Raw genomic sequence first — 16,130 nt, 5'->3', positions numbered from 1 at the left:
GGGTGCCCTCTCAGAGGAACACTCACCTGCTGGGTGGTCGCCAAGCAGTACTCTGCAGTACTCAGAATGCTGCAAATGAGGCAGAGCTCTTCTAAAGTAAACTTTGCCACTTCAGAGCCCTCCTTTTCTTTCAGCAAACTAGTGATGGTGAGCCCACCACTGCTGCTGGTTGTCCTGGGAAAAACACACAACACAACAAAACAAAACAAGACAAAATCTGTGAGGCTTTCGGGCACACAGGCATCCACACTGCAAATCACTGCCAGATTTCAATGCCATGAGAAGCCCTTATGGCCACAAAGTCCAATGTTGTGTGTAACACAGATCAGTGTCACCACATCAAGCCCACAACTGCTCCTCTAGTTAAGGAAGATCCTTTAGAATGGCAAAGTCTTCTGGCAAAGGACAACTCATTCACGAGGTGGTAGATAAGGATGCAAGTGGAATACAGCTTCCCCCAGCCTGCTTCACCTTCACTACCAGTTACTCAAAATCTAATTAAAGATTACAACAAAATCTCAGTAGCTGTCAGGCAGCTTGTCATATTTATCTTCTCACTCCTAAGCAGATGTCAACCTGCATTTGAAACTTTGCTAACCTGCTTTAAAAACTGATGATATCAACAGAGTAAATTATAGAAGATGTGGCTTCTTTCCACTGTCTTCCAGTGATTAATGGCTGTGTATCAACAAAGAAAGACTCAGAACACTTCCCAGTCAGGAAATTCCCTACCTCTCAACTCTTTATAATGCAAACCCATTACAAGAAAAATAGGGCAGTGATATTTATCTTGGACAGCAAAAATGGAGCACACAAAAAATGTGTATGAAGAATGCAACTGAGGCCTGATGGAGAATGCACATTAAGATTATCTTTCCACTTGTCTGGATGTAACCTTCTCCCCCTTCCATCTGAAAAAAGATTCACAAATTCATTCTGCTGCTCCCAGGATTACAAAGGAAACAAACTGAAGGTGGCAAACAGCATGCAAAACTATCTGAGGTTATAGGGTTGGCTCTCACGGTGCTCCGTTAGCCTGTACGCTTATCCCTTCTGCTGTAAGCCCATAATGATTTCCTTTGTTTTCACTGATTTACATCCACATATTTTATTCATACACACACAGAATGTTACAGGGCAGAGGGAGGTACAGGTAAGCACTTCAGCACCACACAAACCAAACACCTTCAATTAGAGATTCTTCTGTGGATAACATTGAGCTAAGGCAGCTATGGATCGCGGTGTGAATCGGCTGCCCGAGTAGCAGGGGCAGTGCAAGTCTGAAAGCCAGACCTCTCTGGAGAGTTTTGGGGGCTGGCATTTCAACAGGTTCTTCAAGAAACTGTAAATCTGACTGCTAATCAAAGCCAAATACAAAGCTATCCTCCAGAGGCCTTGAAAAAGCCCAATGCCATGCCTGTCCATTTGGTCTCTCGCTGTCCCTCAGTGCCACAAACTGAACTTGGGAGAAAGCCCTGCAGTAAATGTGTTCAGATTGCTGCTGTGTGGTTTCTTTGACAGAGAAACAGAAGTGTTCACAAGCAATTAATTGTCTCCAAAAAGCATCTGCTCCTCACTGGAATGTCTCACCAGACGGTGCTGCAGCATTTGGGAAGCGAAACTCACTTGGGCAGGTTTCCAGAGAGAATTTTCCAGGCGTATTCCCGAAGGTACTTCTGGAATATGGTGGTCAGGGCTATCATGGGCTCACCCGTGCTGAGCTGGGAGCACTGCACCATGCACTTCTTGTAGTACACAAAGAGGTCAGCACAGCTGGGCAGGACGGCTCCTCCCTCGTCCACGTTGGGCTTGGGGGGACCTTGAGCCTTGAAATCGGCCACAAACCTGTCAATCAGCTCACTCAGATTTCTGCGGGGGGAGGAACAGCAGAAAGATGTTTTAGTGTGTTGGGGAGAACAAACAGAGGGAAGAGAGAGAATAATAGTGCCCTGTCTTGTGGCACCAGCAGACACATTCAGATTTTAGCAGTGGAGTATTCCAGCCCTTCCTCATCTCCTCCCTCCCGGCACAAAGCTCACACAATAACGCAGCCTGGCCTGATGGGTAACGACCTTTTGCGCTCAAGAGTTTTAGTGGCAGCTTCAATCTGTTCTCCAGTCACATATAAAGGCTCTCAAGCCTGGCCAGGACTCGGTTCAGCACATTTGATGCAAGTGCATAAAGTGTATGCTCAGGTTTCATTCCTGGCACCAGCAAAAGTAACAGTTGGGCTTCCCATATCAGCGGCCTCCGGAGCAGAGCTGGGGGAGTATGGCTTTTAAAGGGATGTGCTCAAGATGGTGAGCCATTTGCATTTCTTGGTCCCATTTGGATACCACCTGGTTCTGCACAGTTTCACACATCCTTTAAAGAAGTTTTATTTAGCAGGAGCACAAAGTGCACTTCCTACTTAAACTCTTTTAAAAAGCACAAAAAGCCCTCCTATTGTCTCCAGTGATTCATTAGAGCCTGGTCCTTACTTAAATATTTTGGTCTTTAGGCAACAATAAACTTCACTTCGCTGTTTCATCAGGACAAAAAAGCTTTTTAGCGTGGCAGAGAGCCAGAGCCATCAATACAGAACTGAAGAAGCCTTCTGATCTTGGGAAGTCCCTCTGGTCCTACTCCTCCAGAGACAGCACGTCTGTGGCAGGAACCAAGACCAGCTCTGCTGACACCGGAGCTCAGCGAAGTGGAGCAACCTTTGCCAGACGAACTAAATCACAGCAATAAACCTCCTCCCCCAGACACACAAGCACACCACAACCTTCCACAAGGAAGTCTGGCTTTTGAGGAATATATAGACATTTCAGATGACAGAGTGGCACTCTGCTGAGCAAAAGGAGTTGTGAAGCTCTTATGTTTTATATACCCCGCTCCACTACGGTCTCAGCTCCACTTGTCCCAGTCCTCCCCTTCCCACAGCAAAAACTTCACCCCTCTCACTGCTGAGGGTCCAATGGCTGGGCTGTGCTACAATGCATGGGATCCAAGGAGAAAGCCAAATCCTTAGAAGGAGGATGGAAAAAGAAAGAACCAAAGCACCCACAGCACCCACAGCACCACACAGTAGAAAGGGTGACCTGTCTCTTCCCTGATCAACCTACAGACTGCAGCACCACTGTGGATGATCCACGGGGCCAAACTGTTCTACAGATATGTGCTTGCAATAGGAGGGCTCTCAATCATCCAGCCAGGCTCTTTGGTTTAAACTCCCAGGCTGTTGTACAGACAAGTAGCCCCTATTTTCATGCTTGCTGCTTTGAGTACTTGACATAGCTCTGATTCCACAGATACACACAGTTCCTCGGCTGCCTTACAAGACCTGTAAAGCCATCAGGCTGCTCCAGGGGTGTGATAAATCTCCACCCTGGCACGAGCAATCGAACACTGAACCAAAGCATTGATTGTATCCGACCACAGGGAAGCAAAATGCACCTCCCCTCCTAGCTGCAGGAGAGCCAAACAGATGGCTGTGGCAGGAGCTGCAGCTTGCCTTCAGCTTCTCAAGTCAAGCAGATGTGGCTTCCTCCCTGTCAAAGTCCCACTGAACAGCTGCATTTCCACCTCTGCATCTGTGCTTCGCTCCATCAGGGCAACAAAGTGGAGCTTTCTTAGCTCTTGCCAACCACTTTGGGCTTTTTTTCATTCTCTCAGTCTCAAGCTACAGTGAGGAATGGCAAAGCCTTTTGTTTCTTTATGCTTACTCCACATTTCTCCTCTTCTCTGAGGCAGAATGAAATGTATTTACATTTTCCCCATCCTCCAAGGTCTTGTCAACTGGGATGCAGGAGCAAATGCAGCTGTCCAAAAGAGCTGGGAGAGCAGCACTTGGAGCTTCAAGCTTTGTTCTGATCCTAACCTGGACAAACTGCTCATTGAAGGCAGGCCATGAGGACTGCTCTTATTGCAGTATGGGATTGACCAGGGCACGGTGCACTGTGGGCAGTCATATATTATTAATGTACATCTGAGATCTGAGTTGATGTCAATCAAACTTTCACAACTAGGCTCAGCTGGCCCAAACACAATATGAAGGCTAACAGCCTTTGTGTGGTGCAACAGGAGCACAAAGAACCTGGCAGAAAGAGCTGCTGGGAGATGAAAAGTGAAGAATGCAAGAAAGCTACAGAAAATGAAGGTTTCCTCTACAGACTTTATATAAAAAGTTCCAAGCAAACTCTCTGGTAGCCCAGGTGTGGCATTTCCTAACAGTAGCATGTTTAGGGGAGCAAGAACTCTCCAAAGCTAACCAAGAGAAAATGTGAGATGAAATCACAAAGGGAATTTTATTCTGGTTCTGAAATCATTCCACTCCTGCCCTCCACTTCCTTTTTGTTTCACTCAACCTATTCAGTGCTCCTTCTGCATCTCTGGCAGTCATGACAGGAGCTAGGCAACTCCTCAGCAGCATGACAGAAGAACATGGTGCTTAGTAGAATCATAGAGTTGTTTTGGTTGGAAAAGACCTCTAAGACCTTGGAGCCCAACCACTAAACCATGTCCCCAGGTGCCATGGCACCACCTCCCTGGGCAGCCTGTTCCAGTCCCTGACCACTCTTTGCAGGAAAGAAATTTTTCCTGATCTCCAACTCAGACCTCCCTTGGCACAACTTCAGGCCATTCCTTCTCATTCAGTCACCTGATTCTAGACAGCCAGCCTGTTCTGTGAATGGCTGGTATCTGTCGGGCACTGGGGAAGGACGATGGCACCCAGACACCTGAACCACTTGGCAGGATAGTTTCCACAGACTTCCTGCAGGCCACAGACACATACCATGAGCAGAAAGTGCCAGGTTTCCAAACAGTCTGAAGCACACACACACACATCTGAGCACTCTTAACCACAGCTCTGTGTACTCTCAACGCAGCAGAGCTGGCAGAGCTTGTCCATCAGAGCTCAGCTCACATGTGTCTGCTCCCATTCCTGCAGCAGACCACAAAGAAGAGCTAAAGACATATCCCAGAGGGGCAGAAATGAGATCTGCTTTGCTCTTAAGAAATCTGGTGTTTACACTGCAGCTAAGGGTGGAGAGCAGCATCTTTAAAGTCTTTCTTTCAGGTGTCTCCTCTCAAATTGCTAGAGATTTTGGCACCCTGCTTCTCTAAATGGGTATGGAAACAATTTTTTTCAGGGGAAAAAGTCCAGGCTGCTTTCTGCCATGGACTTAAGGTAATGATGAACAAAACTGTCACACTATTCTCACTGTTCAGAGCCCAAACATACCATTAATTATCTAAGCAACTCCTTGTTTTCAGACACCAGCACCAGATTCCTCCAAAGTTCAGTCAAAGGGGGTGAAAGAGAGCAAATCATAAAGGCAAGGTGATTTTGGCAGGCAAAGGGCAGCATGGGGAATACTGTGGCAGCTTTTCCTTTGAACTCCTTGCAGCCCGTGGCTATGAAGCTAATATAAAACATCTCAGGATTGTAAAGGAAAAGGGAAAAGGAAGGGGGGGGAAAAAAGCAACTGAAAGGGCAAGGAGCACAGTGGGGTAGAATTACCCAAACAGGGATTAAAATGGCCCCCAGTGAGAAGGGAAAGAAATATTCAAACAAGTCAGAGCTCAGCTGGCTGAGGGCAGGGAGTGGGAAAGAGCTGTTTGCCTTTGTTACACTGCAGAAGGGAACCTCAAGCCCAGCATGACAGCCATTGTGCAAGGCTTTATTTATTTATTTAAAACTCAAAGCTTGAGGGGAAGTGGCAAAGCTTTGCCAAGGTAGCTACACTGCAGTTTGCACCTAACCAGGACCTCACAAGCCTCGAGTTATTCATGCCCTCAATGTGTTAAACCCTTGGGAGAGAGAAAGGCACAGACAGCTGAGGCAGGCACCTTTCTCCTTCCCAGCCACTCACCTGTGCTGAAAGACTGCACTGAAGCTCTCTCAACTACCTCCTCTCCCAGCTGGCACTGCAGTTGTTACAGAGATGTAATTTAGACCCTGGTGTGAATCAAGGTGCGCAAGAAAGTGTGGTGAGAGCTCTAAAAACTTCTCAGAGCTCCAAGCTGAAAGCTCCTTTCATTCAAGTTATTTTGCTGTAAGTCAAAGGGGAAGATGAAAAAGGGTTGCAGGGATTAAAGCCCCTGACAAAGTCCCAGTCTGTGAGCGATGATAATGTTATCTTACGGCCAAGTTCATCTCCAGCAGCTTTCATCTAAGGATCTCAAACAACTTCTTTCTGTAAAGCAAATCTTGCAACTCCTCTGCCATGAAGCCACATGTGTATTTTAGAGAAAAAACCACCAAACCTACTATTTGTGGAAGACATGAGATGAAAGCAAGGCACATATCTGCATTGGGAATTGCAGAGGGAACAGAAGCAATTTCAGAAGCACTAAGCCTCTGCTGCAGAAGGGGAGTGGGCAGTGCTCCTGCCTTTGCAATTACAGATGAAGCCACCACCCACAGCCCTCTGAACAAGGTCCTGCTCATCCTCTCTAGAACCATGAATACTGCTCCTGGTGAAAGCAGACTTTCAAGAAATTAACTTTCTGTGGCTTGAGTACAAAACCTAGGCCAATCCAACTGCAACAGACATTCAAAAGCAAACAAACCCAAAAGAGCAGGTTGGCTACTCACTTGTCCTGGGACTCGATGTACACATAAAGGTGAGGCTCAAAGCACTTGGAAACAATACCATGGAAAGGATTGTCAGGGACCTTTGGCTTCTTTGGCTGTAAGAAAACATTTAGAGTCTTGGTTTCAAACCTGCCCTGTAAGACCTAGAAGAAACAATAATCATGGAAACACAGAACGGCTTAGGTTGGAAGGGACCTTAGAGATCATCTGCTCCAACCTGCCTGCTGTGGGCAGAGACACCTCTCAGCTAGACTTGGCTGCTCACGGCCTCATCCAACCTGGCCTTGAACACCACTAAGGAGGGGGTAACTACAACCTCTCTGGGTAGCCCATTCCAGAGTCCCATCACTCTTGTACTCAAGACCTTCCTAAGATCCAGTCTAAACCTACGCTCCCTCAGCTTAAAATCATTCCTTCCTGTCCTGTCTCTAGACATCCTTCTCAAAAGTCCCTCTCCAGCCTTCCTGTAGAATCTCTTCAGGTATTGGGAGGCACCTAGAAGATCCCCTTAGAGTCTTCTCTTCTAGCTCCCTCAGGCTATCCTCATAGCAGAGGTGCTCCAGCCCTTGGATCATCTTTGTGGCCCTCCTCTGGACTCAGTCCAACAGCTCTGTGTCCTTGTTATGGTGGCCACACCAGAACTGGATGCAGTATTCAAGGTGGGGTCTCACAAGAGCAGAGTAAAGGGGAAGAATCACTTCTCTTGACCAGCTGGCCATACTCCTCTTGATGCAGCCCTGATGCAACAGCACAGAAGGACACAAGTCTTCAAAAATACTGCACACAGAAATGTGTTGTCAAATAATCAAGGGCAAAAAACTGACAGAATTTTTGGATGTCCAGGACTTTCCTTCTTTTTGCAGAGCTTCAGTGTTCTACCAAACTCTCTTTTCACTTGTAGAATACCCTTCTCCTCAAAGAGAAGGCTGCTCAGGCTAACAGACTTCAGCAGGAGAATCTTAATGCAGTTTGCAAATAAAATCTTGCTGAACCCTTTAAACAGCAGCAAGACTCCAGTAAGTCACTTCTGAAATGAAATGCAGCAATTATTTGGAAGCAACACTGAAATATCCTTACATTTTAGAATATTAAGGATAATAACTCCATGATACAGGCTTCATCTGGCTGAAGTTGGGTTAGATAAACAACATGCAGTTACTGGAGAAGGTGGAATTATACAGGCAACATCACAGGGCTGCTTCCACTGTGAAACATGTTTCTGGGGATGCAAAGATTCCTATTTTCAAATCACATTTGGAGCATTAGGCACAGATGCCATTAGGGAGGCATCCAGTTTACTCTCACTTCAGTTTAGCACCATGCTCTACGCGGTGGCCAAGCACATCTCTGTGATGCCACTGGGACTATTCATATGCTTCAATCTGTGTGTGTTTCAGCACCAGGCTGGGCAGGTCCTTTAAGCTCATCTTTGCCCTACAGCTAGATTTTTAATTGTTTTCACTGCCAGACAATATTTCACGTTGCTTGCTGGGGAGCTGACAATTTTCCCCTGCCTGCACAGAGCGGCTCTGGAATGGAATTCTTGCTTCTCTCTACTAAGAGCCAGGATCAGCTCCTGGCCAATAAAGATATGAATTTTTCCAGCTGAATTTTTTTTTTTTCTTCTTAGCATAAGAGAAGCAAAACAAGAGAGCCTAAAGGACATCATATTCCCCTGAGTGACAGAGGAGGTGGCACAAAGTCATTTGCAGAAAGAGCAAAGAAGGACAAGGCCAAGTTCTGCTCAGAAAGAACTGAGACTGGAAGACACAACAAATACTAACACATGGCTGCAAACCCAGAGCTTCATGGAGACCAGACCACCTCTATGAGCCTGGCTTCATTAACCTTCTAAGAGCATGACTGGGGAATGTAAGATTTTACAGCTTTGGGAGAGAGCCACTACCCAGCATTCTCTATCCCAGTCCCTTTGCCAGTGCCTGCCTGTTTCTGCCGGATGCAGAGGCTCAGCAGAGCCCGGAGGAAAACAATAGGTGGTAATGACAGAAACCTCCAGCTGCCAACTTTCCAGGATGGCAGCACCAACACAAGGTTGCAGATTCATGATGTTTACAATTTACCAGGCTGGAAGAGCCAGCTCCTAATGCAGATCTGGTTTTCTGTGTGTGCTTTTGCATCAGCTGCTCCCAGCATGGTGAGGGGAATACTAAATCTTTTAACAGTAGCAGCGAAGCTGTGTTTCTGAGTGTGCAATCCTGTCCAAAAGCTGCAGATGTTTAAGCTATTTCCTTCTTGAGTTTGATGGAAATAATAAAAGGTTACTGTTGTCACAGTAAGGAGGTCTGCAGCTGGCCCAGTTTCCTTTCATTACTATCCAAAGTAAACAGATTAAACTGAACTGCTAGGATCACTAAAGGAGGTTCTTTTTTAACACGGATTCCCTCTCCGCCAACCCTTGTGCTCCCTCTTACACTCCTAAGTGTCTTGAATTCTCAGAACTAGTGTCCTGGAAGAGCTTTATCACTCAAAACTCTTATCTTCAATCCTCCCTTGTCCCTTCTCCAGCTAGTAACAGAAGATGAGACCTCCAACAAGGACTTACCAGCACTAACCACCATGTGCTGGCACTTTGAGACTGAAATCCTGGAGCCTGTGGGGCTCCCATTTGGCAGCCAGGTGCCCTTGCAGCAGAGCCCAGCACTGCATGGTGAGCATCAACACAGGGTGGACCCAGAAGGAGAGGAACAACCTCACCACAAATGGCATTTCAAAGGATAGCTTCATACCAGCCTCCCCACGTGCAGGGAGCAGAGCAGTTCCTTCCTCAGTAGCACCTGAACTGCTTCTGGCCAGGGCCAGGGCTAAACCCAGCTCTGAAGAGCCTCAACAGGCTTGGCAAGTTCTCTCTTCACCTGCCTTCTAGCACTGCTGACTTCTCCAAGGAAATCCTTTCAGCCCAACACTGCATCAGGACCAAGCTTCCTCCAGCCATCACAGACAGTGGAATTCAAGCTCTTGATAAAAAATACACCTTGCAGATGTCTCCTTAAGTTCCCTATCTCTGTCTTCTACATCACTGATAAAGTCTGGCCAGTATCAACTCTCCAAGTCATATTTTAATGGAAAGAGCAAAACTTTGCTTAATCAGGACTTGTGCTGTGGGTAGAAGGCAGAGGGCTGCCCTACACCAAACTGTGCTGGTAGAGTTACCATCCCACAGCCTCCCCAGGGGCACAGATCTGGGTGGCTCTTCAGGGCCTGCTCCTCCACCAGGACACCATCTGCATATGGCCTGTCTACAGGGCTATAAACTCAGCAAAGAGAGGGCAGTAGCCTCCCCAGTTGAACACTTAGAAAACATCTGCCTGGTGAGTAAAAATGACAGGGCTTACAGGCTTTGATATGGGTGCCAATTAAAACAATTGTGTTTACCATTCACTCCTCACATGTTTGCAGAGAGCTTTGGAAACCCAAAGGGCTTTCACAAGTGGTTAGGTGTTGCCTGCTTTGCAGAGGTAGTGAATGAAAAGCACTACAGAGATAAAACTCCCAGAAGTGAGGTATCTGAGGTGAAAGTCTCAAACTGCCACTTTAAAGTTCAAGGAGTTGCCTGGTGACTCCAGACTGAAGTTTGCTTGGCTGAGAAGGTAAAGTATGAACTGCAACTGTTTGTAGTGGGAGCTTCTTCTGGGATCGGAGCACCCAGCTCTGTTAGTTCATCTCTCTTTGACAGAAATCATAGAACTATCAGGGGTTGGAAAGGACCTCAAGGATCATCCAGTTCCAACCTTTCTGCCATGGGCAGGGACACCTCACACTAGATAAGGTTGTAGTTACATTTGCATGGCCTAGAACAGAACCCAACTCACTCTCACGTGGCAGGACTGTCTCCTGACTGTCAACTGAAATAAAGATTGCCACAGCCAACCATGGTCGTACTGGGAGCCTGTGTGCTGCCCAGAGAGTCAAAACTCCACTACATTAATTGCTGGAAAAACACACTGTTCAAATCAATGTGATGGGAAAAGCTTAGGCACCACCAGAGATTTGGACAGAGCCTCCCTCACTGACAACTGAAGAACTTCAAAGACTTACTTTCTCCATATCGCTTTTCTCAATCACAATCTCATCTGTTTCTGTCCCAGTTTCATCCTCCAGAAATGGGTTGGTGGAAGGAAGTGGCACTTCTGGCTTTTTCTGTTAAAAAAAGAAAGAAGAGCAAGATCCTCAGAGAGCAGTCTGGTTTGTCCCCATCCATGTTTAGCTTTGCTAAGCCCTCCAAAGCACTGTACAGCACAGAGATGACAGCAGAGTGCCAGGCAGTTCCTCTCTAATCCAGATTAAAGCCCACTCCCTCTTGCTACAGGCCTGGTTCCCTCTCCAGCATTCTACCAGCACACTTCACCTTCAGCACCCTCTTGCAGCCTGCTGTTCTTGCCCCAACACTCATCTGCTCTTTCCTGAGTTGACCCTGCAGGGGCATTCTGACCAGTGGAAGAGGCTGCTGTGGGCAGTGGTGCAGTCACCATCCCTGGAGGTGCTCAAAACACATGCAGGCACGGGGACATGGGTTAGTGGCCATGGAGGTATTGACAGTTTGACTTGCTGATCTTAGAGGACTTTTCCAACCTTAATGACTCTGTGATTCAAATTCCCACTCCCTCAAACCATGCACTCCAAAGCAAATGGAGACATGAGAGCAGGCCCCAAACTCTGCTGCTGCAGTAACTCCTGCACTACAGCTCCCACCAGGCTGCCTGTCCCTGCTGTGCACTCACCAGAGAGCCATTTCTAATTGTGGCCCTCATTTTGTGTGTAAACCAGGTCAGGTGTTGACATCCAGAGTGTGACAGCCTCCAGGCAGCTTAGAAAGGGTGGCAGAATGGATTTTTCTATGATTTCAGGCCACACCCTCCCCTTCTGTTTTCCTCAGCTGTAGCTGCTTCTGTGCCTATCTTCTCTGAAGGGCTGAGAGCCCAGTGAAGCCACTTTAATTAAAGCTGCACATTCTGCATGAAATTTGTCAGAAAAATAAAGGCATATTCTTGAGAGAGCTAAATTCAGCCAGGAGGAAAACCTTACAGGACTTCCCTCCTTAATTAGTGGCACCTACTGATCCACAGCAAATTAGAAGCTGGTCGGGCAGGCTTGCCTCCTAGGCTGAATTAACACATCTAAGCAGGCTTCCAAACACCAGCTGGACAGAGAGGCCAACCTCAAACCAGTGGCTTCTGAGCCACACGTGGACTCTGTGCTCCCAGGGCACTTGGCTGGCAGAGCTCTTGGCTGAGATTTCAGGCAGTGAAAGCACAGAGATGACCCCAGAGATGTTCGCTGAGCTGTTTCTCTCGCCTCTGCCTTTGCAATCGACCAAATGAGACACCGGAAAGTAGGAGGTCCCCAATGCTCCTGCAAGTAAGACTAAGCCAGCAGACAATGTGGGATTGAAAGATGGTACCATGTGGTGAACATGTGGTAACTAGAAATGAAGGGGGGACTTTTAGGTACGTGTCAGCGACATGCAGAGAACAAACATCATAATGCAGTCACCATGCTGTAATTTGTGGTTCTCCATAGCAATGTGGCTTCAGCTGCAAACAGCACAGGTCCAAGGAGAACCAAAAAGCACACAATCAGTGCACTTTCCTTCTTGTGAGCCCTGTGCCATCCCCTCTGCCACAGTCTGCAAGACCAAGATCACTTTCCTAATCACAAGCCACTGAGTCACAGAAAAGACCCTAACCCTATCCAGCCAGTGCTTAGAGGAGGCTGCAGGTGACACCTTTTGCAGTCTCCCATTACCACAGCTCTGAAATGGCTTCTTTCTCCCCAGGTAGCTGTTGAGTAAAGGGTTGCTCTTCAGAAGTCCCCTTACCACTGTCCCATCAGCGAGAGTGCAACCTGAGAAGCGTTTAGCCAGAAGTCCTTCAAAGTTGGTTGTCCTCTGGATTGCAAACAAAAGCAACTTCACCTCAATCTCCTTAGCTCTCGTGCGCATGATCTTAGCGAGCTCTGTCCTGAAAGAGAGAAGGGAAACAGAAACACACAAATGTGGTTTTCTACACAGATCTGAAACCCAATACTGCCATTCAGTCCATCCCCTGGAGAGATTTTCATCACAAAACTCAAGCTGACTCCTAAGATGCTAATATAAAACTGCTTCACAGATCACGTTTCAAACGTAGCCACAGTTGTACCGAGCTCTGTGGGTAACAGGACTCCATCTCCTCACAGCCAGGGCACTGCTGCAACCAGGAAAGCCTACAACACCAAACCTTGGGAGGCACAGCATCTCTGACTGGGGTCCAGAACAAAGGCAATGGTGCTACTGGGACCCCAGCTGGTACCTCCTTCTGGTTCCTTGTCTCTGGCTGTCAAGGCACGGTCCAAGGCAGTCACACCATGGGTGGCTCACACTATTTCACTCGGCCTCTAACAATACTGATTGTTACCTCTCTTACACTGAAAATCAATTTCCACATCATCTCACTCTCTCAGCAGTACACAGAGTTTTGGTGCAACCTCCCAGGGTTTTCACTCTTCACTTGCTTTTAATCATGGACAATTCTCTATAGATATTTGAAGACCGATTTCCAAGTCCTAAGGACATACACAACCAATTTGGTAGCAGACAAGCCAAGCTTCTGTTTCAAGGAAGAGGACTCTTAATAAATCCTCCTTATAAATACTTAAAAGGTAGGGGTCAGGGGGATGAGGCCAGGCTTTTCTCAGTGGTGCCCAGTGACAGAGCAAGAGGTAACATGCACAAACTTGAACACAGGAAGTTCCATCCAAACGTGAGGAGGAACCTCTGTACTTTGAAGGTGGCAGAGCACTGAAGCAGCCTGCCCAGAAGGGTGGTGGAGTCTCCTTCTCTGGAGTCATTCCAGACCCATCTGGGTGCGATCCTGCACAACCTGCTCTAGGTGAATGAGCTCTGTCAGGGGGCTGCAGCAGACGAGCTCCAGAGGTCCCTGCCAAGCCCTGTCATGCTGGCAGGCCTCGTGGGCTGACCTGGTGACGTGGCAGAACTCCACGGCGATGCGCTCCGTCATGCACCACTCCGGGGGGAACATGCGGCCGTACTTCTCCTCGTAGTCCACCAGCTGCCGCTTGATCCAGGCGTAGCGCCTGTCGATCTTGTCCAGCCAGGCCACCTGAACCAGATGGACAACAGCACCTCCAGCAGCAGCAGCTGCTAACATTCAGCCTGCCTGCCTGACTGTGCTGCTGCAGCCTCCCAGAGCAGCTTGGGCTATCGATTGAAGCTAAAGTGGCCACTATTAAGAACACTCCGAACGCCCACGGTCGTTCTTCAAAGTGCTTAAAGACACACCAGGCTGAAAACCCAATCTTGTGTGAATTAAGAGAGCAAGTTCTGTTGAAAATGAGGATAACAGCACTGTTAAATCATGTAGGTGCTATTGAACATTCAATCCAATTATAATATATTTGATCCCACCCTCTCTGTTTGGCAGACAGCGAAATTAAACATGAGAGATCCTGAGAGATGAGAACACAGGTCTTGGATTCCCCTAGTCAGCGGGTTTTTTACACTCTGAGGACTATGGACTCATAAACTTCTAAAAGAATTCTTACAACAGGAACAGGATGGGTTTTTTCCCCCCATCCCCACCCCAGGATTAATGTTTTCTTGCCAAAAAGTAGAAAGATTGGTCCAAAACACTGTGATGGAGAAAATGCTGTTTAAAATGAAGCACTTCAGCCTTTTTTCCCCCCCTCTCTTTGTCACAAACTGTGGACATTTCAAAACTGTTAGTTCAGGGCTGGGTTTGTTGAGTTGGGTTTTCTTCAAATCCAAGATTATTATAGGAAATTTTTTTCAAGTCCTCTTAATCCTCTCTAAGTTCCCTGAGCATCAGGACAGGAAGTCTACACATGAGCTACAAAGAATAATCCACCTCCTGGAAATCCCTTGCCCCCCATTTTTAGGTATTTTGGGGGTTTTTGTTTGTTTGTTTGAGGGGAAGAGACTGTTTTCCAAGTTTTGGAGCTTTGCAATCTTCAGGGTTTAATTTTTCAACCCCTCATTACAGGGCAGAAAGCACCTAGCTTGAATTTATTTAGCTGCTGTACAAGGGGAAAATGTTTCCAGTGCTGATCTATGCAGCTGAGGGCTAAGGTGGGAGGAAGTCATCCTGACATTGCCTCCCAACTCATCAGCCAGTTCACAGCACACCCACAAGTGACTGCCTCCAAACCCTTGGGTTAGGAACATTGCACCACAGGAACCTGTGGAAATCTGAACTTGGTCAACACCAGCAGAGCAAAATGCAACATCCAAATGCAGCTTGTGAAGCTTCCCTTACATCTTGGTTTTCCTGGAACAGGACCAGGTACTCAGAGAGGTGTTGTTTAATGAATTTCTTGATGATTTCCTGTTTGATCCTGGGATCCAGGACGTTGGCAACCAGACAGGCATCACGTAGGACGTTGCTGGGGCCACCAGGCCTCTGTCAAAACAAAGAGGAACAAAAGGTTTAAGGTTAAATAGCTGAATGGGTGATTGCAAACTGTACAGCACCCAGGTTACCTTGGCTTTACCTTTTCTCATTACACTTGTCTTTTTGATGCTTCTGCTGCTACTTTTTATTACCAATTCTTTACCTTTCTTCTGTTGGATGAAAACTGACTTGCTCCTGTTTCACCAGCTGTAAAGCTGCTCTGTAGCTCAACAGCCAAGAAGCTCTCTACCACAGAAGAGCTGCCACTTCCATCTACAGGAAGAAGTGTTGCCCCATCCCTTCTACACAGCATTTCATCAGCCCAGATATTCTGAGGAACAGCTTAAGAGAAGTGGCTGACAAACAGGACGAGCAAAACCATTTCCTGCAAACCTGAAGCCCAAATTAATGGGGGGGGGGGGGGAAAAAGCAGTCTAGAGATGATTAATGTGCAACACTTCAAGTAGCATCTGCTGGGCTGTGTTGATGTGCCATGATGTTAGTGGAAGAGGCAGAAAATTTACAGTAATGTGAAATTAAAAATGCTGGTTTGAAGCTAAGTCACATGGACAGAGATCTGCCCTTCATCAAAGATCTGTTCCAAACAGCTCCCTCACTTCTGCAGTTGTTAGTTTTATGCAGAAATCAGCAGGGCTGGCGTTCTGGAAGACAGAACTAAGTGTTTGCTTTGAAATAAACTCAAGCTGACACCTACCCTCCCATACTGTTTGCAAACATTTGGAGGCATTATTTCGGGGAAGCACATTTGGTGCTTTAGTCCTAGCCCAGATTTATGTCTCCTGCTGGCTGAGTAAACCAGAGACAAACTTAGTGGCAGCATGTCAACAGACAGCCCCTGCTTGGCTTTAGCTGAACACAACATGAACCTTTTGTGTCCAACAAGAAGCCGGTAACCCGGCTGAGATGATGAGGGAACCCCACTCTGGTCTGTCAGGTCACTTGGAGACACTAAGAAATACACCCAGCAGCCTACAGCCTGGCGTTACTCCTCTGCTTTCTAAAATGACTCCTGAAACTGAGAGAAACCAAATCTAGATGTCAAATGAGATCAACCCCCATGACACTGAATAGTTTTCAGCAAGACTTTTCTACAGGAGGAA

The 16,130-nt window shown here is 47.1% G+C and overlaps 1 protein-coding gene across 1 annotated transcript in view; it reads right to left on the bottom strand.

Annotated features, from left to right (window-relative positions):
- VPS53 (VPS53 subunit of GARP complex) overlaps nucleotides 1–16,130 on the bottom strand; it is a 72,717-nt gene that overhangs the window by 24,249 nt on the left and 32,338 nt on the right. Inside the window, exons 9-15 of the mRNA XM_054166293.1 lie at nucleotides 14,875–15,018; nucleotides 13,559–13,701; nucleotides 12,420–12,561; nucleotides 10,640–10,741; nucleotides 6,584–6,678; nucleotides 1,627–1,869; nucleotides 27–174 (exon numbers count right to left, since the gene is read on the bottom strand). Coding sequence (XP_054022268.1) covers nucleotides 27–174; nucleotides 1,627–1,869; nucleotides 6,584–6,678; nucleotides 10,640–10,741; nucleotides 12,420–12,561; nucleotides 13,559–13,701; nucleotides 14,875–15,018 — 1,017 coding nt within the window. The remainder of the gene's footprint in view (nucleotides 1–26; nucleotides 175–1,626; nucleotides 1,870–6,583; nucleotides 6,679–10,639; nucleotides 10,742–12,419; nucleotides 12,562–13,558; nucleotides 13,702–14,874; nucleotides 15,019–16,130) is intronic.

This window comes from Dryobates pubescens, chromosome 13, assembly GCF_014839835.1.
Source record: "Dryobates pubescens isolate bDryPub1 chromosome 13, bDryPub1.pri, whole genome shotgun sequence".
Lineage (NCBI taxonomy): Eukaryota > Metazoa > Chordata > Aves > Piciformes > Picidae > Dryobates > Dryobates pubescens.
The sequence above is the reverse complement of the archived record's forward strand: the minus strand, read 5'-3'. Positions and strand labels throughout refer to the sequence as shown.